The sequence below is a fragment of the Macaca nemestrina genome, chromosome 12 (assembly GCF_043159975.1).
Source record: "Macaca nemestrina isolate mMacNem1 chromosome 12, mMacNem.hap1, whole genome shotgun sequence".
Taxonomy (NCBI): domain Eukaryota; kingdom Metazoa; phylum Chordata; class Mammalia; order Primates; family Cercopithecidae; genus Macaca; species Macaca nemestrina.
Window position 1 is genome coordinate 17,256,240 of NC_092136.1, and position 26,175 is coordinate 17,282,414.

The 26,175-nt window shown below is 37.9% G+C and overlaps 1 protein-coding gene and 1 long non-coding RNA gene across 5 annotated transcripts in view; one reads left to right on the top strand and one right to left on the bottom strand.

Annotated features, from left to right (window-relative positions):
• Positions 1-26,175, top strand: part of LOC105466440 (olfactory receptor 4S1) — an 88,763-nt gene that overhangs the window by 393 nt on the left and 62,195 nt on the right. The window contains exon 2 of one of the 4 annotated variants that reach the window (XM_071074626.1): positions 16,599-16,707. The exons of 1 other annotated variant lie outside the window; for it this stretch is intronic. Coding sequence is in view for 1 of the 3 variants with exons in the window: in XM_011715418.2 (XP_011713720.2) it covers positions 11,641-12,573 (933 nt within the window). In the remaining 2 variants the exon portion in view is untranslated. Of the gene's footprint in view, positions 1-11,599; positions 12,695-16,598; positions 16,708-24,193; positions 24,594-26,175 lie in introns of those variants that run through there. 2 more of the 4 variants (XM_011715418.2, XM_071074627.1) reach the window with 2 other exon arrangements.
• On the bottom strand, positions 3,208-20,451 carry LOC139357452 (uncharacterized). Its single transcript, XR_011610583.1, has 3 exons — positions 20,297-20,451; positions 14,668-14,828; positions 3,208-3,453 (listed from the first exon to the last, which is right to left on the bottom strand). It is a non-coding gene; the product is annotated as an uncharacterized lncRNA (long non-coding RNA).

Genomic DNA, 26,175 nt, shown 5'->3' on the forward strand with positions numbered 1-26,175 from the left:
TTAAATAGGAGTCATAATAAATATATTGACATTATTCTTAGGGTTCACAGTGCTAAAACACTAAAGCAAACTAGGATCAGGAAAGACTTTTCAGAGGAAGCCGTGTCTTAGCTGAGCTATAAAGGAAAGGTGATAATTAACTACAAGAGAGGATGGGAAGGGAATTCCACATAAAGATGCATCCTGTATAAATTCACAGATGTATAATACTCGAGAAACCACTTTAGGTAACTTACATTTTCAAAGTGAGAAGAACTAATTATGAATGGATCTTTTGTAGGTGACAACCAACTGACATGTTCAAATGATATCCATTTTTAATTTTCCAGATTAACCCATTTCTTATTTTCATTACATTAAATGTTACTACCTACATTATTGTTTAAACTAAAAATCGGACAATCTACTTCATTTCTCTATTTCTTTCATATTATTTATCAATATTTTTTTTCAAACCCTGTTAACTCTACCTTCAAAATATCCCAATTGGATCCTTCTCACTACCGTCTTGTTACCCCCTGGCCTACTCTAATAGCCTCCTGCAAAGTCTCTCCACTCATATTTTGGCCCTAATGTTCCTTCGTGAAGTAGCCCAAATGATCTTTTGAAAATCTTGTTAATATTATACCATTCTTCTACCCAAAAACCCCATGGAGCCCAGATCGAGCCACTGCACTCCAGCCTGGGCGACAGAGCAAGACTCCATCTCAAAAAAAAAAAAAAAAAAAAAGAATATAATATCTAAAACTAAGGGCCAAGTAAATACTATATGTCAAAGATGATTCTGGTATACAAGCCATTTGAGCAAAGGTCCGTATAGAAAATTATTTATCATTATATAAATATCCATTAGATTTATTTATTGCCAATTTGGTTGTTAATCTTCAATGTACTGTCAGAATTGCACAATAAAGTGGTCAGACAAAAATGAATTTAGCAAGTGTGATTATAGATAATTTACATTGTGCTATGGCTTCACAGCACTGGAATTTCTAAATCCAACTGGGCTCTGGGTAGGTTTCCCAGCGGAAGTGATACTTACGATGAGTTTAAAGGAGAAGTGAGAGAAGAGGCTGGAAAAGGGAATTCCATGAAAAGATATGCCATGTATAAACTCACTGAAGTATCACATTGAAGACTCACTTCATAGTGGGTAGAATGCATTATGTGTGCAAGGCTATAGACCAAATTTCTTTGTATTATTTACTAGGGCCACCACCTTATAATAATGATGCTTTTCCGCCGCTTTCCAATAACATGTTCCTAATTTCCATTTGTGACCTTAACTACAAGTACCTTAACATTCATATTTCTAGCAGCATTCAGCTCATGATGAAATATGTATTCTCTAAGACAACAGATGTTTTCTCCTCAGTTCCCCTCTTTCCTTTTTGAGCCTTCACCAGAATCACTTTTCAATGTCCATATTCCTACCCACAGTATCTTCAAGGCAACCCAGGCTCCTTCTATAATGCACTCTCAAACTCTGCAAGCATCTACCCATTACCCAGTTGCAAAGCCACTTCCACATTTTGAGATATTTATTGCAGCACTACCCCACTCCCAGTACCAAAAGCTGTATTATTTTGCTAGAGCAGCTGCAACAAAGTAGTACAAACTGGGTGCCTTAAACAATAGAAATGTATCATCTCATAGCTCTAGATCTTAGAAATTCAAAATTAAATATTAACAATGTTGGTTCCTACAGAAGACTATAAGGGAAGGAGATCTTTCCAGGCTCTGTCCTTGGTTTATAGATAACCAACTATATGTTAATACAGCATACTCCTTGTATACAAGGAGTATCTTTAATCATAGTACCTTAATCATCTTATTTTAACTTGTGTACCTCTGTAAAGACCCACCTCAAATAGGGTTATATTCTGAAGTACAAAGAGCTAGGGCCCCAAAATATGAATTTGTTGGGGGAACACAATGAAACAATAATTGTCATACAACACAATTTATGGTCCATAACTGTCACAGTTACAGAGATCTTACAGACCCACCGAAACCTTCTTCTTAGAGTCTTTACTTGAATATTTCTCCTTTCCGTAACTTGTAAATTCTGAAGCACTCTAAAATTGTATGTCTTTACTCCATTTCTTCCCTAATTTTCAAACTCATATCTGCAGCTATCTAACTGATGCCTCCAAATAGACCTCAATTTAGGATTTATAAAAGCAAATTTTTAATTTTTCATAATATATCTATTCCTACCTAGGTTTTTTCTACCTAACTAGTGAAATGGTACTCCCTTTGTGTTATTGTTCAGACCAAATTTTAACAGTGTCCTTCACCCCTTATTCTTCTTACATTGTTTATTTATATACTTAATAAGTCCTGTTGACTCTTCCTCTATAATACATTACAAACTTGATCATTCTCACTATCCGCATTCGTTCCTGGTCTACTGCAATAGCCAGGTCTACCTACTTTCCTTTTGGCATTTGACAATCTATGTTCCTGAAGCAGCCCAAATGATCCTTTTTTTGTTCTTATATTATTCAGATCCTATTACTCCTTTGATCACAACCCCCATAGGATATTCCTATTATATACTCAATAAAATCCAATATCCCTACCTTGGCCTACAAGATCTTAGGCGACTGGGATCCAGGAAACTTATTCAGCTAATTTCCTACAATTTTCTATGTTTACCTGCTCAAGGCTTTTTACCACTCCTCAAACATTCGAAATGCTTTTGCATCTTTTTAGTTCTATCCATTCTTTTGCAGATGCCCATCTCAGTAATTATAAGCAGTTTACCTCTAAATTAATGGTAAATATTATAGAAATGTGTATTATAAGTTCAATCTTTCATTTATTCATTCAACGAACAAGTGTTAATTGAACACATACATTGTGTCATACCAATCAAATAAGATAGACTCCCAGGCATCACCAAGCATCCACTAACTCAATTCATCTCAGAATCTATGCCAGGGGTCATGTTATCAGAGGACCGAAGTCTTGATGCCATCTGAGAAATCACCTTTTCAACATGAGTCTCCTACCTCTCTAGGTGGAGGCATAACTTTTTAGGATATATCACGGTTGCTGACTTAACTTTTCTATTTTTTAAATATACTCATGACAAGTATCATATAAAACCTAACCAGCAACTTTGCAACAGCAAAAGTTTTTCAACATTTCAATTCTTATAAAATCAAGTGATATAATTTCCTATGTAGTAAAAAAAATTCACACATCTGCAAAGCTTGGTTTCACTATCACCTGTTAAAATCTTACTTTTGGGAAGCTTATTTATGATTTGAAAACCATTTTACCTCACTCACAAAAAGCTGGAAGTCTCTCTTCAATCCAATATGCACAGAGAAGGCAAAAAGCTGTACCATTCCTTGAGGATATATTTGACATCATATGGCCATGTCTGTCCATTTTCTTCAGAGTTTCTAAGTATTTCAGAAAATTATGACTTGCATTGTAGAACTATTTTAAAGAAATTCCACGGTGCAAAAAGAAAAATTAAAACTTTTCATGTTAGGATAATTTATTAAAAATACAAACATATCCCATGTCTACATAAGAAGACAGCAACTAGCCTTTTTAAGAGGGAAATTTTTATCTCATAACTTCTTTTCTAGTAATTTCAATAAAGAATAACTGCCATTCCAATCTTTAGCTCATCTCACTCTCTTGTCTTCCTATGGCCAAGCATTCATGCTTGAAATTTGGAGAGGAAATTCTTGTGCCTTTTTTATATCATGTGGTAAGCCTTCTCCTTTAAACTCATCGAAAGTATCACTTCCGCTGGGAAACCTACCCAGAGCCCAGTTGGATTTAGAAGCTCCAAGGCTGTGAAGCCATAGTACAATGTAAACAAAACATCTTAACAAAACATCTTCTGAAATAATTAGCCCTTAAAAGGATAGTATCTTCTACCTGACAGGGGCAAATATTATTGAAGATTTTATACATTATAAGCACATTAATCTTGGAGTCCTGGAACTGGATTCTGTCCAAGACTGATTCTTGCTTAATTAAGTTCACCGGGACTTTCCACGTATTTTTAAAGAACATTTGCATGTAGAGATATTGTTAGATCAATCACATAACTAGGGTCAGAAAAATGTAACCAGGGAGAAAAAATAGCTTCACAACAGTTATAGTAGGATTGCCAACCAAGAATAAAATATCAACCCAGCCACTTGTCCCTAAGAAGATGAATTTATCACATTTTCCCTACTTTCTGATAGCAATTTTTTTTAATTTTATCTAATACTCCATTTTTTCTGCCTAAAAGTGTAGGTTTGGATATGTTTTTAAAATATTTTATTTATTGTAATAATGATTTATCCATGTATTTATTATACTAAAAAATTGTTATGAGCATCTTTTTCATGCCAAGTTCTATACCATAAGCTTAAGATACAATAGTTAATGAAACAGAAAAAAAAAAAAAAAAAACAGCATAAAAGTCCTGCCTACATTATGTCTTCTAAGAAAGTCAGGAGAACAATTTAATAAATTATAATCTGTGATCAGTATTTAAAATACTGAGTATTGTGATGAAAAATAGGAGTGCGATATTACTGTAAAGAAGGCAATCAGAGGTCTTTTTAAATGGTGATACTTAGCTGAGGTCGAAGGACGAAACATTGCCCCATGGGAAGTATTGTTACATCTGCAAAGCTCCAATATTTAAAGAGCTGAGCAAGTGCAAGTCAATGGAAGGTCTTAGTCCCTGAAAGGAAGTGGAAAAGAGAACAGACAGAACAAACTGAGGTTGAAGAGATGGACAAAAGCCAAACCCTGCAGGGCAGTATAGATCTTGGTAAGGAATTTGTATTTCATTTAAAGTTCTTTTTAAATAAAAGTAAGGAGGGGGACTTCTAGTCTAGCATGTAAAGAGTTTAGAAGTCACCACTGTACCCTAACAACAAGTAAAAAGCTGAACAAACTAAAATATCAACAATTCATCTTAAATCCATCATAGAAGTGAACTCACAGCGCAAACCACTGTCCTCAAAATTGCAGAGATAGACAGGCAGATAGAGAGAATCTCACCTTCCCTGAGCAGAAACCCACAAGCAGAAACCCCACAGGAGCCAGTGGCAAGGAGGGTAGATGTAGGTAGTAAAACCTTGAACTTAATTGATGAAGTTCTTAATGTGGAAAAGCCTGAAAGATAAAAACTCTAGGGGAACTAGTCCAGGTCTGGTGGGGCAGGACAGGGCGGGGGGTCTCTCACACTTTTTGTGAGTTTTAACTTCATGATCCCTACCTGATACTCATAGAAAATGTTAGAAAAAGTCCTGTCCATATGTTAAATAACATTTTTTAAAAATTTATCCAATGGGAAAAAAATCAAGTATTAGATAAAAGGAAAATAATTGCTATGGCAAAGTAGGGAAATAAGTGATAAATTCATCTTCCTGGAGATGGAGAAAAACATTTTTAAATATCCACAGTATTCTGTTCTTCTTAAAAAGGTCTGCCCTCCGAAGAACCTATTGTTAGCCACACCCTAACTTGCTGGGGTTTTATTAGAGCCTAGCCTGTTTGGAGTAAATGAAATACCCAATCATAGCCTTCTCTAAGGGCCTCTTATAAGGGTATTAATCCCATTTATAAGGGCTCCACCCTGATGGCCTAGTCTCTGCTCAGAGATTCCACCTCCTAATACCATTACATAGGGGGTTAGAATTTTAATACATGAATTTCAGGGTGACACAAACATTCAGTCTATAGCACCTTCCAAAACATAAAGCTCCAGGTCAGACAGGTTCACTGGTAAATTCTACCAAACATTTAAGGAAGACATTATACCATTTCTCTAAATCTCTTTTAGAAACTGGAAGAGGAAAGAAGTCTTCCTAACTCATTCAATGAAGCCAGCCTTACCCTATTCCCAAGAACAAAGACATTACAACAAAAGAAAACTTCTAATATCTCTCATTAACATAGATGCAAAAATCTTCAACAAAATATTAGCAGATTAAATTCAAAATATATAAAGAGAATTGCACACCAGGATCAACTGAGATTTAGTCCAGGTATTTTTTAATGTTGATTCCATCCTGCATATCTGGACTAAATCTCAGTAGATCCTGGTGTACAATTTAGTGTAGGTACACAGGGTGGGATCAACATTCAGAAATCAATTAACATAATCCCTTGCACCAAATGTTAAAGGGAAATCAAATTACCATATTAATAGATGCAGAAAAAGCATCTGAAGAAAAAATCTAACACCTATTTTTTCTTTTATGATTCTAAAAAAAAAATCTGTAAACTAAGAATCTACAACTAGCATGACACTTAGTGGTGAGAAACTTGAAGCTTTCCTACTAAGATGAGGAAAAAGGCAAGAATGTCTTTCCTCATCATTTCTTGTCAACATTGTCCTGGAAATCCTAGCTAATGTAATAAGACAAGAAAAATAAATAAAAAGTATACTGACAGGAAGAAATAAAACTGTCAATGTCTGTAGATTACATGATCATATATGTAGAAAATTTTTTAAATCAACAAAAAAATACTGGAACTAATAATTAGAGCAGAGTGGCAGGATACAAGGTTAAGTCACAAAAGTCAATCACTTTTCTATATACCAGCGATGAACAAGTATAATCTAAAATTCAAAACACAATATAATTTACTTTAGCATTCTAAAAAAATGAAATACTTAGGTATAAATCTAACAAAATGTGTACAAGTGAGAAAAACTACAAAGCTCTAATTAACAAATCAAGGCCAGGCGCAGTTTTAATCCCAGCACTTTGGGAGGCTGAGGCAGGCAGATCACCTGAAGTCGGGAGTTTGAGACCAGCCTGACCAACATGGAGAAACCCCCTCTCCGCTAAGAAAAAATACAAAATTAGTCAGGCGTTGTAGCACATGCCTGTAATCCCAGCTACTCGGGAGGCTGAGGCAGGAGAATCACTTGAACCCGGGAGGCACAGGTTGTGGTGAGCCGAGATCACACCATTGCACTCCAGCCTGGATGACAAGAGTGAAACTCCGTCTCAAAGAAAAAAAAGGAAAAAACAAATCAAAAAACTAAATAAATGAAAAAATATTTCATATTCATGGACAGGAAGACTCAATATTATCAAGATGTCTATTCTTCCCGACTTGATCTATATATTCATTTTAATGCCAGTGCAAGGTATTTTGTAAATATTGACAAACTAATTCTAAAACTTATATGGAAAGGCAAAAAACCAAGAATAGCTAATGTGATACTGAGGGAAAGAACAAAGTTGGAGAACTCATACTACCCAACTTCAAGACTTACTATAGAGGTACAGCAATCAAGATAATGTAGTATTGGTGAAGAAATAGACAAATAGATCATACAATAGACAAATGATATCAGACACTTTGGCAATTTCTTATAAAACTAAATGTACTGTTATCATACAATCAGGCAGTTGGGATTTTTGATATTTACTCTAATAAGGTGAAAATTTATGCCCACCCAAAAACTCACACATAAATGTTTCTAGCAGCTTTATTCATAATTGCCAAAACTTGGAGGCCATGAAGATGTGCTTTAGTAGGTAAGTGGATAAATAAATGTGCGTATCCAGACAATGAAATACTATTCAGTACTAAAAAGAAATGAACTACCAAGCCATGAAAACACATGGAGAAAACAAAATACATATCACTGAGTGAAAATGCCCATTTGAAAAGGTTACATATTGTATATTTCCAACTATATGCCATTCTGGAAAAGGCAAAACTATGGAGACAGTAAAAATATCAGTGGATATTAGGGTTTATGGAGGAAGGAGGGATGAATAAGTGGAGCACGGAGGCTTTTTATTTTTAAGTTCTGGGATACATGTGCAGAACGTACAGGTTTGTTACATAGGTATACATGTGCTATGGTGGTTTGCTGCACCCATCAACCCATCATCTAGGTTTTAAGCCCCATATGCATTAGGTATTTGTCCTAATGCTGTCCCTTCTCTTGCCCCCCATGGACTGAAAGGCTCCGGTGTGTGATGTTCCCCTCCCTGTGTTGTGTTCCTGTTTTCTCATTGTTCAACTCTCACTTATGAGTGAGAACATGTGGCGTTTGGTTTTCTGTTCCTGTGTTACTTTGCTCAGAATGATGGCTTCTAGTTTCATCCATGTCCCTGAAAAGGACATGAACTCATGTTTTTTTATGGCTGCATAGTATCCCATGGTGTATATGTGCCACATTTTCTTTATCCAGTCTATCATTGATGGGCATTTGGGTTGGTTCCAAGTCTTGAGCACAGAGGATTTTTAGGTTAGTTACTCTATTCTTCATGATACTGTAACAGTGGATACACGTCATTATGTATTTTTCCAAGCTCATAGAACATACGGTACCAAGAGCAAATCCTAGTGTAAACTAAGAACTTTGAGTTATACAGGTGTATCAATATAGGTTTATTGTTGTAAAAGTGTACCACTGTGGTGTGTGGAATGTTGATAGTAGAGGATACTATGCATGTGTAGGTACAGAAGTTATATAGGAACTCTTTGTACTACCTGCTCAAATTCTGTGACACTAAAAAATAAAATTTAGTGTTTAAAACAACAACCACCTGACAAGCAATCAGGGAAAGGAAGCTCATACGTGCCTGAGGATAAGTGATTCTGGAGCCTACATTTGGAGCCAAAGTTCAGATAGAAAGATGAGACAATATGAAATGATTTTACCATTTTGGACATAGGTGACTACAGATTTTAAACAGGAATTTAAGTTGGAGACAGATTATCAGAGTTAGCCTTCTTACTTACAATGTTATAACTTTAAAAAGTTATTTTGAGTATCTATAAGTCTCATTGCTTCCCTAAAATGAAGAGAATATATAATTCATGAGGTTACGATGATAATATGATATAAGGTGTGTAAAGTGCTTACACAGTGCCTAATACACAATAGTGAACAATATATTTTTTGGTTTATTTAAAAAACAATGAGAGTACTATTTAGTTTCAACCCAGCTTTCCTTCTGAAATCAGAGATTGGGTATCTTCAGCATGGTAGGTCATAGACAAATGAAAAGGTATTTCATGTTCAAGGATAGAAAAAATCAATATTGCTAAAATGTCCATACCATCCAAAGTGATATACAGATTCAATGTAACCTGTACCATTGTAATCATGTAAAAATTCCAGTGACATTTTTTAAAGTTTAGACTTTTTTAAATAAATAAATAAAATTCAAATGGAACCACAGAAGACTTCAAGTAGCCAAAGCAATCTTGAGGGAAAAGAACTTGGAGGCATCACACTTCCTGATTAAAAATTATGTCACAAAGCACCTGGGTGTGGTGGCTCACACCTATAATCCCAGCACTTTGGAAGTCTGAGGCAGGTGCATCACTTGAGACCAAGAGTTTGAGACCAGCCTGGCTAATACGGTAAAACCTCTTCTCTACTAAAAAAGATACAAAAATTAGCCAGGTGTAGTGGCGCACACCTGTAATCCTAACTACTTGGGAGGCTGAGACTCAAGAATCTCTTGAACCTGGGAGGTGCAGGCTGCAGTCAGCCATGATTACATCACTGCACTCCAGCCTGGGTGACAGAGCAAAACTCTGTTTCAAAGAAAATAAAATAAAATAAATAAAAAATAAAAATTATGTCACAAAGCTATTATCATCAAATCAGTATGGTTATAAAAACAGTATGGACATAAAAACAGACACATAGACCAAAGGAACGGAATAGAAAGTCAAGAAATAAGCCCATGCATATACGGTTTTCTTCTTCTTCTTTTTTTTTTTTTTTTTTTTTTTTCTGAGACAGAGTCTCGCTCTGTCACCCAGGCTGGAGTGCAGTGGCCGGATCTCAGCTCACTGCAAGCTCCACCTCCTGGGTTTACACCATTCTCCTGCCTCAGCCATCTGAGTAGCTGGGACTACAGGTGCCCGCCACCTCACCCGGTAGTTTTTTGTATTTTTTAGTAGAGACGGGGTTTCACCGGGTTAGCCAGGATGGTCTCGACCTCCTCTGGAGGTTTCATCCCAGAGAGGCAGCGACCTGATGCCAGTCAGAGGTCTTCTGCATGAGGTGTCTGTCAACCCCTGTTGGGAGATCTCTCCAAGTCAGTAGGCATGGGGGTCAGGGACCCACTTGAGGAGACAGTCCGTCCCTTAGCACAACTGGTGCACTGTGCTGGGAGAATCCCCTTTGTCAGGATCTGCCATTCTCTTCCGAGCCAACAGGCAGGAAAGATGAAGTCGGCTGAACCTGCAACCACAGCCATCCCTCACCCAGGTGCTGTGTCCCAGGGAGATGAGAGTTTTGTCTGTAAGCCCTTGACTGGAGCTCCTGTATTTCCTGTAGAGATGCCCTGTCCAGTGATGAGGAATCTAAAGAAGCAGTCTGGCCACAGCCACTTTGCTATATTGTGGTGAATTCGATCCAGTCCCAACCTCCCGGTCTCCTTAGCACTGTCAGGGAGAAACTGCCTACTAAAGCCACAGTAATGGTGGCTGCCCCTCCCCCAACCAAACTTGATCATCCCAGGCCAGCTCCAGACTGCTGTGCTGGCAGTAAGAATTTCAGACCGGTGGTCTTAGCTTGGGGGGCTCCATGGGAGGGGGACCTGCTGAGTGAGACTTCTTGGCTTCCTGGCTTCAGCCCCCTTTCCAGGGGAGTGGACGGTTGTCCTCTCTTACTGGAGTTCCATGTGCCACTGTTTTTCACTCCTGTAGCTCAGTGCCTACCCAAACAGCTGCCCAGTTTTGTGCTTGAAATCCAGGGCCCTGGTGGTGTAGGTTCACAAGGGAATCTCCTGATCTCTGGATTGCAAAAATCTGGGGAAAAGCATAGTACCCTGGTTAGGTAACACAGTCCCTCACCACTACTCTTGACTGGGGGAGGGAGGTCCCCTGCCTCTGTCCACCTCGTGGGTGAAATGATGCTCCACTCTGCTTCTGCTCACTCTCAGTGGGTCACACCCACTGTCTAACCAGTCCCAGTGAGATGAACTGCGTACCTCAGTTGGAAATGCAACTTGCCTTCTGTGATGGCCTTGATGGGAGCTGCAGACCAGAGCTGTTTCTATTTGGCCATCTTGGCCCCTCCCCTCATTTTAACATTTTGTATAGTTCTAGCTGAGTAGTGGCAAATTCTCTCAGCATTTGTTTGTCTGAAATAGACTATCTTTTCTACATTTATGAAGCTTAGCTTTGCTGGATACAAACTCCTTGGCTGACAATTATTTGGTTTTATGAGGCTGAAGATAGGACCCCAATCCCTTCTGGCTTGCAAGGTTTCTACTGATTCTAATTGCCTCAGCCTTTCCTCTTTGTTCCTAACCATCTCCTGGCATCTCGAGTATGTAGATATCACTAGCTATCCTTTCTGTGTGGTTATTCTCCATGTTTTTGCTCCTCTGTATTGCTACAGATTCTTTAATGGGCCCTTGAGCCCTCTCAGAGCTATTTTGGTTTGTGGATAGCGCGCTCTCTCTGTCTCTCTCTCTCTCTCTTTCTCTCTCTCTCTCTCTCTATATATATATATAAAATTTTTTTTTTTTTTTTGGTGATGGGGATGAAGGCTAGTATCTTTCTTACTCCATAATCTTGGTCGTATCTCATAAAACTTTCTTATATCTCATAATCTATGTCTTTGCAGAGCCAGCCAGCCACTTTGTCGGTCATCGGGGCAGATAATCCATGGGTGCCAAGAACAACGTGACTGAGTTTGTTTTATTTGGCCTTTTTGAGAGCAGAGAGATGCAGCATGCATGCTTTGCGGTATTCTTCCTCTTTCATGTGCTCACTGTCCTGGGGAACCTTCTGGTTATCATCACCATCAATGCTAGCAAGACTCTGAAGTCTCCCATGTATTTCTTCCTGAGCCACTTGTCTTTTGCTGACGTATGTTATCCATCTGCTACCATACCCAAGATGATTGCTGACACTTTTGTGGAGCATAAGATGCTTCACATCCTTCAATGGCTGCATACCCAGCTCTTTTCTGCCCACTTCTTTGGTGGCACTGAGATCTTCCTCCTTACAGCCATGGCTTATGACCGCTATGTGGCCATCTGTAGGCCCCTGCACTACACAGCCATCATGGATCGCCGGAAGTGTGGCCTGCTAGCGGGGGCCTCCTGGTTAGCTGGCTTCCTGCATTCCATCCTGCAGACCCTCCTCACAGTTCAGCTGCCTTTTTGTGGGCCCAATGAGATAGACAACTTCTTCTGTGATGTTCATCCCCTGCTCAAGTTGGCCTGTGCAGACACCTACATGGTGGGTCTCATTGTGGTGGCCAACAGTGGTATGATTTCTTTAGTCTCCTTCTTTATCCTTCTCATTTCCTATGTTATCATCTTACTGAAGCTAAGAAACCAGTCATCTGAGGGCCGGCGTAAGGCTCTCTCCACGTGTGGCTCACACATAATCACTGTCCTTTTGGTTCTCATGCCCCCCATGTTCATGTACATTCGTCCCTCCACCACCCTGGCTGCTGACAAACTTATCATCCTCTTTAACATTGTGATGCCACCTTTGCTGAACCCTTTGATCTATACGCTAAGGAACAATGAGGTGAAAAATGCCATGAGGAAGCTGTTTAGCATCAAGAAGAGCTTAGGGGAGAAGTGACACTCCAGAGAATCTCAATCCAGCCAGGAAATTGGGAGACTTTCCATCTTGTAGCATCTAACACAGCCTTTGTATTTCCAGTCTGATGTTTGCAATGGCAATTATCCTCCTAGCTCTTGTTGTTATAATAACCCCAAATATTCTTTCAATCCTTTATTCATTAAATATTTATTGAATGTTTACAGTGAGTGAGAATACAAATGAAAGTAAGATATAGTCTTTCCCTCAAGGAGAGTACAGTCCAGAAGGTTCTTAGTGTCACATTTAAGAGCTCATTCAAGAAACTTGTGAGGGCCTGTGAAAGAGGGAGTGGGAAGTCCAGGTATCTCATTGATAAATGAATAAAATCACTACATAATTCATTTGTTTTGGCTAACACAGTGCTCAGTGAAATTCATTTTTCTTTTAAGAGTAAAGAGCCACTTTACTCTTATCCCTCCATACTCTCAGCAGGCTGATAAATAAGTAAATAAATAAATAAGTAAATAAATAATGTGGAGCGGTCGAGGGATTTACTGAAACTTACACTTTAACTCCAGAGCAGGGCGAGGACTAGAACACAGGTCCCTAAGTCAGCTTTCAGGGTTTTTCCCACCTCAGGACCTCTTGATAAAGTGTGACAAAATGGGCACCAAGCAGGGATGACCAGGAACTTTTGAAGGACCAAGGAATGGTGGTGATGATGACTTGGGATGATGAAGAGAAGAGCCAGGAAGAACAAAACAAACTGTCAGCACTTCTTTCAGGGGTGCTGATTCCTCTCTCCAGCCCAACAGCGGACTGCAGCCCTCTTTAACCCCTGTTGCTTTGCTCCATTTTGCCGCTAGAGGGAGCCAAGTTTGTACAGGATGCAATTAGAAGAGCTGGATTGGGTATCTCTTAAACATTAATGGATCATTTAACCTCATTGGGCCTCAATTTCCGTATTTACAGAAGGAGACATTGACAATACCAGCTTCAGAAGGCTGTGAGAGGACCTATAAGACTTTGTAAAGACCTACATCAAAGTCTGTTGTTCAATGGTGGCTGCTAGCTGTTTTTAAATCTTCAATTCCCCTTTCTCTTCCTATTCACCGCTCTATCCCTGCCTTTCCCTCAAAGCGCTTGTAACCAAACTATCAGATTATTTCATTTACTCCAAAAGTGTTTATTGAACACTTAGCATTTGCTGGGTGATATTCCTGGGGCTAGAAATACAGCACAAAAGAAAGCAGGCAAAACTCCTTGTTCTCATGGAGTTTGTATTTTAATGTGTGATAAAAGCTGACCCTTACTGAATTCTTCCAATCTGCAGACACTGTTCTAAATGTTTTAATTGTATTAACTTCTTTAATCCTTTCAACAACTTAATGAATGAGGTATAATCACCAGGAATGTGATGAGGGTTGGGTGAGAGTGGTGGTAGTAAGGAAGACTCATTAGTACCATCTGATGCTGAACTAACACAAATGCAAATGTTGATCTTGATTATGAAAAAATAATAGCAATAAAATAGCATTTGATACCTTGAAAGCATAATATTCTCAGAATTTTTCATGCACCAGCTTAATCTGTGTTGAATAAATAATCCCCTTATAAAACTCCTTGGAGCAATGTGGGAACATGAATGGTTATTCAGGTTTAAAGATAAGCGGAGGTACAGACAGGCTAAACTATGTACATAGACACACACAAAGACTACTGATTGCTAGTTTAATGCTCTTTCACTACTGCTTTCATACAGTAAAGTAGAGTGATAGTGGTATGTATGTCTTACACATGTATGCAGGCATGCATGTATGTATATATATTTATGTAGATGAAGACAGGTATATATGGCACAATCTCAGCTCACTGCAACCTCCACCTCCCAGGCTCAAGTAATTCTCATGCCTCTGCCTCCCTAGTAGCTGGGACTACAGGCACGTGCCACCAACGTCCTGCTAATTTTTGTAGTTTTAGTAGAGACGGAGTTTCACCATGTTGGCCAGGCTGGTCCTGAACTCCTGACCTCAAGTGATCTGCCTGCCTCAGCCTCCCAAAATGCTGGTATTGCAGGGGTGAGTCACCATGCCTTGCCTCTACTCTTTTCTTTGAGGAAATTGAAGCACTTACATCATGGATTTGTCAGATCAGAGGTGACAGAAAGCAATTCCTCAGGAATCCCACTCTTTGCCTAGACTTCTGTTTATAGAAGATTGACCAACTCAGGAGCCATTTTAGGGTGTGGAATCATAGGTATGCTTGATATGGCAGATGTTTCTTCCTGCTTCATGCTGGGGAGGGAAAAGGGAGAAATTGGGTTGGAGGAAGTAGATCATGTATTTCAGGGGAAAAAAGTCATCTGAGTTTCAGCTACAAGTGAGAAGACTGGGTAAATACTATCGGAGGAGCTGCCTAAGGTATGAGAACTTGGCATTAAGAGAAGAGGCTGCTGTATGATACCGTGGAAATTACACTAGATGGAAAGTCAGGAAACAGGGTTCCAGTTGCAGGGCCATCCCCACCTCCATCCAAGTTCTCAGGGCTCCCATTTCCTGATGCATACAATTAAGGAGATTGTTTTGAATCTCTAAGGACCTTCAGCTCAGATATCCTATGATTCTATTTTGTTCAGGAATATAGATTACGTGAAATCTGGGTCAATCTTATTTTTTCCTCATTTTATTCACATATTTCCTTAGAATTATTTTTAGGTGATTTTATAAAAAGAAAATATTGCATATAGTTCCCATAGATTTATGGACTTGACACAACTATCACAAGAGGGAAAAACATCAAATTAAGAAGATTTAATTGTGTTTTTCACTACTCTTCCTCTCTAAGAGACAACTCCATTTTAATGTTCCTACTACAGGTATTCTGAAAGTTACCAGTAGATGAAGCTCATTGACTGTTCATTCAGCCACTCTGTCAGTACATTTACCCTTCAGTACTGAGTTTTCCTGGAGGACTTTTTAGTTATAAACACAAACAAGATGTAATTGTTATTATAAATTTTACTTATTCTGCTGTGGTTGGAGAGAGAGCAGAGAAAGGATGTGGTGGTAGGTATGGTATTGGGGAAGGGACTCTGAACTCCTCCTCCTTGGAAGGTGAAAGTGTCCACAGTGAAGGCAGAAAAGGAAGGTAGGCTAGAGGTGAGAGGGTACCCCATGGCTGATATCTTTCATAAAAGATTTAAAAATATTATTAGTTAAAAATATTTGATACAAATAATATGTGTATTATTTAATATATGTAATATGTAATAATAATAAAATTATATATTAATATGTTATAAAACATAATTATTCATAATTAATGATCATCTATGAACTTATCAATTTAAGAACATTCCTAATAACTTGTGTCATATGTGTCTTCTCTATTTTATTTCTTTGCCTTAACCAATATTCTCGTTTGGTTTACGACTTCCTTACTCTATGAAAATAGCTTTAACATATGTGTATATATACCTAACCCATATATTGCTTAATTCTTCTTATTTCTAATTTTATAAAAATGGTGTTATACATTTGTAGTCTTCTGATTTGCTATCTTTACTTAACATAATATTTCAAAAATATTTCAAAAACATAATATTTCATCCTTGTTGTTACATGTAATTGTATTTCATCATTTTTACTATTGCACAAGATTTCATTGGGTGAATATGCCATAATTATTTTACTACTCTTTTTTAAATATACCTTGGCTGTTTCCATATTCAGCTGTATGAGGGCTGTTATGAGCATTCTTGTCTGTGTGGAAAAGTTTTCCTGGGGCATATACCCAGGGACTGAATTGCTATGTTGAAAGGTATGCAAATGTTCGACTTTTCCAAAAATATGCCAAATTGCTTTTGAAAGCAGTTGTACCAATATTCACTCCCTACAGCAATGTATAGGAGATTCTGATGAGGTACATTCTTGTTCAACACATGGCACAGCCAAAACTTCGTAACATTTTTGCCAATCTTGATGGCACCCACTTCACTGTTGTTGCCTTGTTCTTTGTACCTTGTATATTTACTTATATGCATCTATTTTCTACTTTATCTATAGACAAAAGCATGGCATTATTTTACGGTATTCTGACACCTATGTTGAATCCACTCATCTATACCCTGAGAAATGAAGAGGTAAAAAATGCCATGAGAAAGCTCTTTACATGGTAAGAAATTGCAGGTGGATAATGAGTGGTAAAGCAGGAAATAAAAATAACTTTATTTTTGTAAGTGAAACAAACCAAGCCTTACTTTTTTCTATCATGTATAATTGTATTCCATCTTAAGCATTAGTTCATCTTCACTGACTTTGTTTTTTGGTACGGAGTCTCAAAAAAAAAATCACGCAGGCTGGAGTGCAGTGGCACGATCTCAGCTCACTGCAACCTCCACCTCCTGGCTTCAAGTGATTCTTGTGCTACAGCCTCTTGTGTAGCTGAGATTACAGGCACCTGTCACCATGTCCAGCTCATTTTTGTATTTTTAGTAGAGATGGAGTTTTTCCATGTTGGCCAGGCTGGTCTTGAACTCCTGGCTTCAAGTGCCCACCTCGGCCTTTCAAACGCTGGGATTACAGGCATGAGCCACCATGCCCAGCCTTCATTGACTTTTATTTTTTATTTAGTATTTTCACTTGAATTGTGTAATTTGATTATAAAACTACTATATGAAATATACATGGTATGAATGATTATTATTCCTATTTTAGAAATGAGGAAACTCTGTTTACTGATGTGGTTAGTCAATTAATCAAGATTATCTAGTTTTGAATTGCCTAAACCAAAGTTTCAAATGAGTTATTTTTGATCCATCATCCAGATCTTTAAGTAGCAATCCATGTTGACATCATTTGAGTCTGTGTGATAATTAATTGAGTTGTAGAAACACGAGACAAAATGTTACTTAACACTTAGCCATATATAGCAGACTCTTCCGTATCCAGGCCTGGCTTCTATTTCTTTTCGTTACTCTGTGTGACATCAGCAATCTCGCTGATACACTATAGCAGAGAGGTTAGGAGTTTGGCTCTGGAGACAGAGCAATCTGAGTTTGAATCTTATTTTCTTTCGTTAATTTTTAAAAAGTTCCAGGGTACATGTGCAGGATGTGCAGGTTTGTTACATAGGTAAACGTGTGCCATGGTGGTTTGCTGCACCTATCAACCCATCACCTAGGTATTAAGCCCAGTATGCATTAGCTCTTTTCTCTAATGCTCTCCCTCCCCACCCTCCCCCAACAGGCCCCAGTGAGTGTTGTTCCCCTCCCTGTGTCCACGTGTTCTCATTGTTCAGCTCCCACTTATAAGTGAGAACATGCGGTGTTTGGTTTTCTGTTCCTGAGTTAGTTTGCTGAAGATAATGGCTTCCAGCTCCATCCACGTTCCTGCAAAGGACATGATCTCGTTCCTTTTTATGGCTGCATAGTATTGAATCTTATTTTCTATGCTTGCTAGTGGCATGACCTTGAGTAAAGTGATGAGATTTCTAGAAACCTCTGATGCCTGTCTATAAAATAAAAGTAAAGATATTTTAGATTCCACGTATAAGTGAGGTCATGCAGTATTTGTCTATCTGTGTCTGACTTATTTCACTTAGCATAATGTCTTCCAGGTCCATATACCTCGCCGCAAATGACAGAATTTCTTTCTTTTTCAAGGCATCACCTATATACCTCAATAAAGCTGGGGAAATAAAAAGTAATGATAATACACGTCTCAAAGTGTTATTGTGACAATTAGATTAGATAATCTCTCTAAAGTTCTTAATGCAGTTTCTGGCACGTGGTGAACTCCTAACATGCTTATTTGAAATCACCATGTCCACCTCAACCCTTTCCTAACCTTCTATAAAGAAATTGCTTTCTTTTGTTTTTCTATCTCTTTTAGGCTTGAAATACATGCTGCCTTTAGAGTAATTTTTGTTGTTGTTGAGTAATACAACATGGCATTTCTTTTTATTTTACCTAAGCCTTCTCATTTCAAATTCTGGAATCTAAAATGTAGGTCCACTTGCATTCCATCTTTTCCCTGGTTTTACAAACTCCACCATATCCCTTCCAAAGCTTCACCTTTTAAGATTGTAGGCTCCCATAATTTATATTAAACTTACCCTCTGTTGGACAAATGGTCTGTAATTCCTCATGTTACAACATATTCACTTTTTACTCTAAGAAAAAACAACCTGGAAATTTATATGAAAAGAAATTTCTCTGTTATAGGAAGAAATATTCAAAATTAATCTGCGAGACGCCATCATCCTAAGTGAACTAGCGCAGGAACAGAAAACCAAAACCACACTTTCTCACTTATAAATGGGAGCTAAACACTGAATACACATGGCCACAACGGAGGGAACAACAGACACCAAGAACTACTAGAGGGTAGAGGGCGGAAGGAGGGTGAGGATTGAAAAGCCACCTATTGGGTACTATGCCAGGCTTATTACCTGCGTGATGAAATAATCTGTACACCAAACCCCGACAATACCTATTTAACAAACCTGCACATGTACCCCTGAATCTAAACTAAAAGTTAAAAAAGTCGCAAAAAGCACAAAATTCATCTCCAAGAAATTAGTTTCCACAACATTTGGGAGATTATCAGGAAATATTTCTTGTTTCATCCCCATAACTCTGTGTCTAATAAAAAATGATAATTGCACAATTTTTGGCAAAAGAAATGTTGCCTTCTTTCACTTTGTCACATTTAGGGAAGCTAATTAATAATAGTTAGCTATCACTGAGACCTTGAATTCTGCACCCATTCATTTCTGCTATTAGATGATAAAAGTATTATTTAATTAACTAAGAAATATGAAATCACCATGAGGATCGCTAAAAAATAGCGTGTCTTTTGGCCAGCTTGCTATTATTTTATCTCAAAAGACTTTTTAGAAAAGCACACTTATTTTAGTTATAATTTAAAGTACCCTGATTTTCGGTACAGTTAAAATATCAAATAGCAAAAAGACTAATACTAGTGCACCCCTATTTTTATTGTCCAAATTATGATGAACAACATCCCCGTTAACTTATAAATATTGCTTACTTTTGAAAAGTTTCAACTTGCTAGATTAAACACATGGGTAAATATTCTGAGTAGTTTTCTAGTAATTAAAAATTATTACTAATCTTGTTTACCAAGATAGTTGTATCTTCATTTTAGAGGCCATATAAAATGTCTTTCCTTCATAATCCATATTTGTTTTAGCAAATTTAGAAAATAGGAAAATAAAGATGGTCAACATACATCTTCCAACACACTTGTAGAAATCGACTTTTTAGCCCATTACCTAGAGATAATCACTATCAGCATTTTGGTAGATATTCTTCTAGTCCTCATCACCTTTTCTTCTCTTTTCCTCCCATTCTTTCTCCTCCTCCTCCCTTTTCTTCTCTATTTCCCCCTCCCTCTCTTTATATACGCTATATCATATGATAGGTATGTGACATAAATATATGTGATATGTAATATATGGGATAATATTTTATTTCCATACTGATTTGTTTAATCTGATTTTCATATTTCAATATATGCCTGATATATATCTGCATCATGTAAATTTTTTCGGTGACTCAGTATGGATGACTGTTTAGTATTTATTATATAACCTTACTAAATGTATTTAACTGAACCCCTATGAATGAATTTAGATTGGTTCTAGTTTTGGCTATTATAAAGAGTACTGCAGCAAATACTCTTTCAGCCAAATATTTTTACACATCTAAGACTGCATCTTTAGGGGGAAAAAAACAAACCTAGGAGAGTCGAGTAGAGTCGAGTCAGAGTTAGGAACAAAAGTAGAAAAGAACATTCCCGTTCTAGAGGAATAAGCTCATTCATAAGTTAGAGGCATGAGAAGACACAGTAGGGTGGTCATCATTTAAGGGGTATTTCAGAATCAAGAGTAGAATCTTGGCATGTAAATGGATGACTTCACAATGTGATGACTTCACAACGCATTGTAACTACTGTTACAATGCAACAGTAGTGTATGAGCCAGGTACAGTCAGGAGAGGAGTGAAGGGTTTTCAACACTGAGTGGATCAAGGAGTATTACATGCAAGAGGCTATATTTCACTGAATGTTGAAGTATGAGTAAAAGGAGTCGGATGAATCAACTAAAAATGTGAGGAATGAAAAGGGAAATTTACAGTCACAGAATCAGTACGTGCTTTCAGGACACAGTGTATTTGGCCTCAATCCTGTAAGAAAATGTGAAGCCACTTGAAGATTTTAACATAAAATTAGTTCCTACTTTACATGACTATGAAAATAAATTTCAGATGAAAAAAATCCTAAACTCAAACATTTCTTTTTAAAAATTAATAGAAGATATTGTTTGAGCATATATTTATGATCTAGGCCAGAGAAAGCTTTCTGAAATGAGAGAGAAAATTCGGATCAATAAATGTGGCAGTGTAATAAATAAATTGCTTTTGAATGATAAGAAGACACCATAAACAGAGTCAGAAGACCAGACACTGCCTGGGAGAAGGTATTGGCAACATGTGTAATAGCCAAAGAATCAGAATATAAAAAGCACTGCTACAGTATAAGAAGAAAAAGCTAAACAACTAATATATAAATAGGTAAAATGTGTAAACAAAAAATTTACTGTTTATACAAACATTTAAAATACTTTGGTGGCCATCAGGGAAATGCCAATTATAGTAACAATAAGAATCCATTTTCACATATTTCACATATTGGCAAAGACTAAAGCACTTGACAATATCAAGTGTGGCCAGAGATGGGAAGTGGCGGCTCTGTCGTACACTGCTGGTGGCACAGTCAGCATGGACAGCTCTTTGGTGGTGTTTGTTAAAGCAAGTACTAACCATTTGATTCACTCACAGTTATCTATTTAGAGAACAACTAATTTAGATATTCTTAATACCTAAGAATTTCATTACATGGAAACATGTACAAGGATTTTCACCACAGAATTGTTTGTAATAAAACATAGAAGTAATCAACTAGGGGACTGCTTTGGCAACCATGGTGTATGGCGGATTACTGTATGGCAGTTACAAGAAATGAATTGTATTTTTATTTGTTAATACAGATCAATCTGAAAAACAATGTTGAGTGCAAAGTAAGTTGAAAATGATGCATCTAGTATGATAACATTGATAGAAAATAAACCACTAAACGTCAATAATATTTTCTCTGTGTGTGCGTGTGTTAGTACATATTTGTGTGTGTGAAGGCAGAGAATAGTATTTTTTTGGTCATGAGAAGTAGGAGAGCAGAGGAGTCTTTTACTTCTACTTTTTATATCTTAATTTAACAAGCACAATATATCAGCACATGACTTTGTGTAATTAAAAATGGAAAGAAACCCCATAAAACAGATATGTTAGACTTTAAAATAGTAGCTTATTGATTATAAGAAAATGGCACTTGTTTTTTTCTCTCCTTTGTATTTTTATGTGTTTTTTAAACCTAAACATCAGACAATTTAGATTTTTCTTTAGATGAAGTCAAATAAAGATATTGTGCTGGTGCCCCTCTCCTGATCCCATGAATTCCCTGTGCCTTTACTTACACCGACAATTATTCTCACTTATCTTCCTATTCAAGGCCAGTCTTTTCACTGATCCCCATGGCCCCCTCCCATCACATTACCTCCAAGACCTCTTCACTTCTCAATTATTGCTGTTTTGTCATAACTTCAACTTAATCTACACCCTTGGTTAAGCCTCTGCCAACCTAAAAGGTGGAAACTACACTCTAGGGTTAAATTATTTATTTGTTCAGCTTACAAGTCAACTTAGGCAAATAAACTTATCTGATGCTTCGTTTCCTCAACTATAAATGGACATTTTATTCCTTAGGTCATGCCCTTGTAAGAGGAAAGTGTGTACGAAGATGAGTGTTGGGCAGGTGATAGGAGCCTGATAAATAAGTTTCCTTCCTTGCTGGTGAGAAAAGGGTCACAGAAGAATAAAGGTTAGAAATAATGTAATCCTCTGAATTTTAAGTAGTGTGGAAAATATACTGGTTAAGTAAAAAGAGAAGACCTGTGTTTGAGATTTTTTATTTTGCAGCTGATTGTTATGTGGCCACTGGCAAGCAACTTTAAAAAATCATTTTTTTCCCACTTCTCTTGAACCCCTCTCCCTCAAGTGGAATTTTGTTTGAATGAACAACATCAAAATGAATGCATAGTCATATAAAAACATTTGCTACTTTTTTCTTTTGTGATTTATCAGAGGAAAGTAGCACTGTATAAGTTGTGGGCTGTTCCTTCACGTACAAAGTGGTGCAGGTGGAGAAAAAGAGAGTTAATTTCAAAGAAGTTCCCTGATATGTGTGAATCAAAACATTTTGGAGTTATGAATTACTGACAAGTCACTAGCTGGTTCTTTGCAGACACAACATTTTCAGCCTGATTTGTCTTTGAAAACTAGTTCACCTGCAAATTAGTTCAAAAAGTGATATATGCAATAACATTTATTAAAAAAACGAAGGCCAAAGAGTTTCAAGAAGACAATTTCAATGTAAATATAAGACATTTAAGACAACTAACTTGTTTGTTTATATTAAGTGGAAGCAGAATAGAATTTGGCAAAGCATGAGGGGTTTGGGTTGGACAGGCTTAGACCACAATTCTCTCTAACCCAAATTTTAGCTACTTAACCTTGAACACTATAATTAACCTTTCTGTCTCTTGGTTTCTTAATTTATGAAATGGGAATATCAAGGTTATCATGTTCATTGAGCGGCAGTGAGAATTATTAACAAATAACAGAAAGAATATAAAGTACTTTGCACATAATAAACACTCAAGTAAATTAAAAATAGCCATCATAATTATAAATACAATATCATTGTTTTGTTGGTACTGACAGTTTACTGTGAGTAGGGTCACAATTATGTTCAAATAATGAAATAGTTTAGACAGAGGTAAATTCCGTGCTTTGAGGCTTAAACAGGTAAGCACAGAAATAACTTAAGGTCACAAATCGCTGCCTTCATGGTGTAGGTCAAAGGACACAAAATTTCAGTTAGATGGGAGGAATAAGTTCAAGACATCTATTGTACAGCATGGTGACTACAGTAGATAATGATATCCTGTATTCTTAAAAAATGCTAAGAGGGTAGATTTTAAGTGTTTTCACCACAAAAAGGATAACTATGTGAGGTAATGCATATGTTAATTCGCTTGATTTAACCATTCTGATGCAGGCAAACCCCAAAATTGGGGCTTTGACCAGCTGTGCGTCATGGCTGGGGTTGTGACTGGTGCTTGGAACACAAGCCCTGCTGATTGACCTCATTTTCCCCTCAGAGATTATGCACTCTTCCTTAATTTTAAAGAGTTGCAGGAGGGTGGAAGGCCTTGAGCTTGCAGTTCAACTAACTCTGAATTGTTACCATAAGAACAACAGGTGTGGTTTATTACTGCACATACTTTTCCTTGTCATGCTACTTATCTGTGTGATTGTGAAACAACAGCTTTAAATCTTCTCGGGGTTCACAAGTGTAGGTGGTGTTCTTCTGTCACACCTGCAGGGACTCATGAGAAAATACGTTTAATCCTACACAGGTGTACCCAACTAGTGACTCCCTGAAGTTTCACAGCAGCACGGGGGTATTTAACAACACCTGATAGGGGCTTTTTATTTTGGTCGTAATAGATCCTTGGGGAAGCCTCCCTTCTTTCCAGGTTTTCAGTAAGACTAAGTCCCGGATTCAAGAGGGGACTTATTCTTTTCCTTTGTGGGAAAGGGAAATGCTTTATTTCCATATTCTTGAAAGGCCTTTCGAAACTGACCTAAGTTGATCATATGAATGAGCGTTCTAGGTGTCTCCTCATCAAACAGGAAATCTGAAGTTAGAAAGGGCCTTCCATAGGTTATTTCAAATGGACTAAGTTTTAGGGTTCCTCTTGGAGCCCTCCTTATGCACAAGAGGGCTATGGATTGGAGAAAAACTCAGGCCTCCCAGGTGTCCCAACAGAGTTTTGCTAATGTCCTTTTAAAAGCATGGTTGGCTCTTTCTACCTTACCAGAGGATTGAAACCTCCAGGAGGAACGACGACGACAGGTAATGCCCAATGCCCAAGATGGAGGAAACCTGCGGGGTCACCTTACCTATGATGGAGGGTCCATTAGCACTTTGCAAGCTTTTTGGTAATTCAAACCTTGGGATGAAATTCTTTAAGTAAGAATTTGGACCCTTCCAATACTTTTTCTGTCCTTGCGGGAAAAGTTTCTATCCACCTGGTGAAAATGGCTGTAAGTACTAGCGAATATTGTAGTACTCTGTAGGCAGTCTGAGTGAAGTCTATTTGCCAGTCTTCCCCAGGGTTCCTTGATGTTATAAAGGTTTGAGTAGGTGGCTTCCTGGGTTATTATGGGCACAGAGTTCACAGGTCCTGGTGACCCCTTTTTCAGTCTGGAATAGTCCCTTCTCCAAGAATATTTGGGAAACCGATTTGAAGAGAGAATTCCATCCCAAATGTGAGGAGTTAGGGAAATGCTTAATTATTTTCCATTGCTCAGCCTTGGGGAGAAAGTTTACTGCTTTCTAGCAAGTGCCATGAGGGACTCTTTTTGTAAGCCTTTCTTTCTGTTCGTTTCATTTCCTCAGGTGCATAGTATGATTCTGCTGACATGGGTGGAGTATAGGCATTAGTGCAGTGGCCAGTGGCACTGATCTTCTTGTAGCAGTGGCCTTGCCTGCTCTGTCTGCCAGAGCATTTCCTCTAATAATAGACATGTCTCCCTTTTTGTGTCCCCTGCAATGAATAGCTGCTATTTCTTTTGGGAGCTGGACAGTATCTAAAAGTTCTAAGAGCTCTGTGATGTTTCATGGGGAACCCCTTAGATGTTAGTAGTCCTCTTTCTTTCTACAAGGCAGCATGAGCATGGAGCATCAGGAACCCATATTTAGAGTGAGTAAATAATATTGACTCTTTTCCCAGTTGGAGGGTCCTTATTAGAGCAATTAATTCCACTTTTTGAGCAGAAGTCTGGGACGGTAAAGCTTTGGCCTTAATAACTTCTTCTTGGTTAACTATAGCATTACCTGCCTTCTTTCCTACTCCTTTATGAATAAAGCTACTCCTGTCTGTAGACCACAAAACATCAAAGCTATCAGGGGCTCATCTTTAAGGTCAGACCTGCTAGAGTAGGTCTGTTTCATGGTTTTCACACACGAGTGGATGAATTGGGGATCTGTTTCTTGGGATGTGGAGTCTGGGAACAGGGTAGCAGGGTTTAAAACTTAACATACCTTAAAGGTAACATCTGGGGATGTCAAGCAGAAGGGCCTGATATTTAAGTAACTGGCCTCCTATTAGCCATTGATGTCCTTTTGCCTCTAGAACCTTCCGTACTTGATGGGGAGGTCATAACATCTAAATGGTGCTCCAAGGTAAATTTACTGTTTCTACCAATAGAGTGATGGTGGCCATAGCTTGCAAGAATCCTGGCCATCCAGCTACCACCTGTTCCAGCTGTTTAGAGAAGCCACTCGTCTAGGATTATTCCCGAGCCTTGGAGTTAGAACACCCAAAGTTGTCCCTTGTTTTTCAGCCATATAGAGGGTGAAAGGTTTTTCTAAGTTTGAGAGTCCCAAAGCAGGGGCTGTTCCCATCTTTTCTTTTAAGGTTAGAAATGCCTGT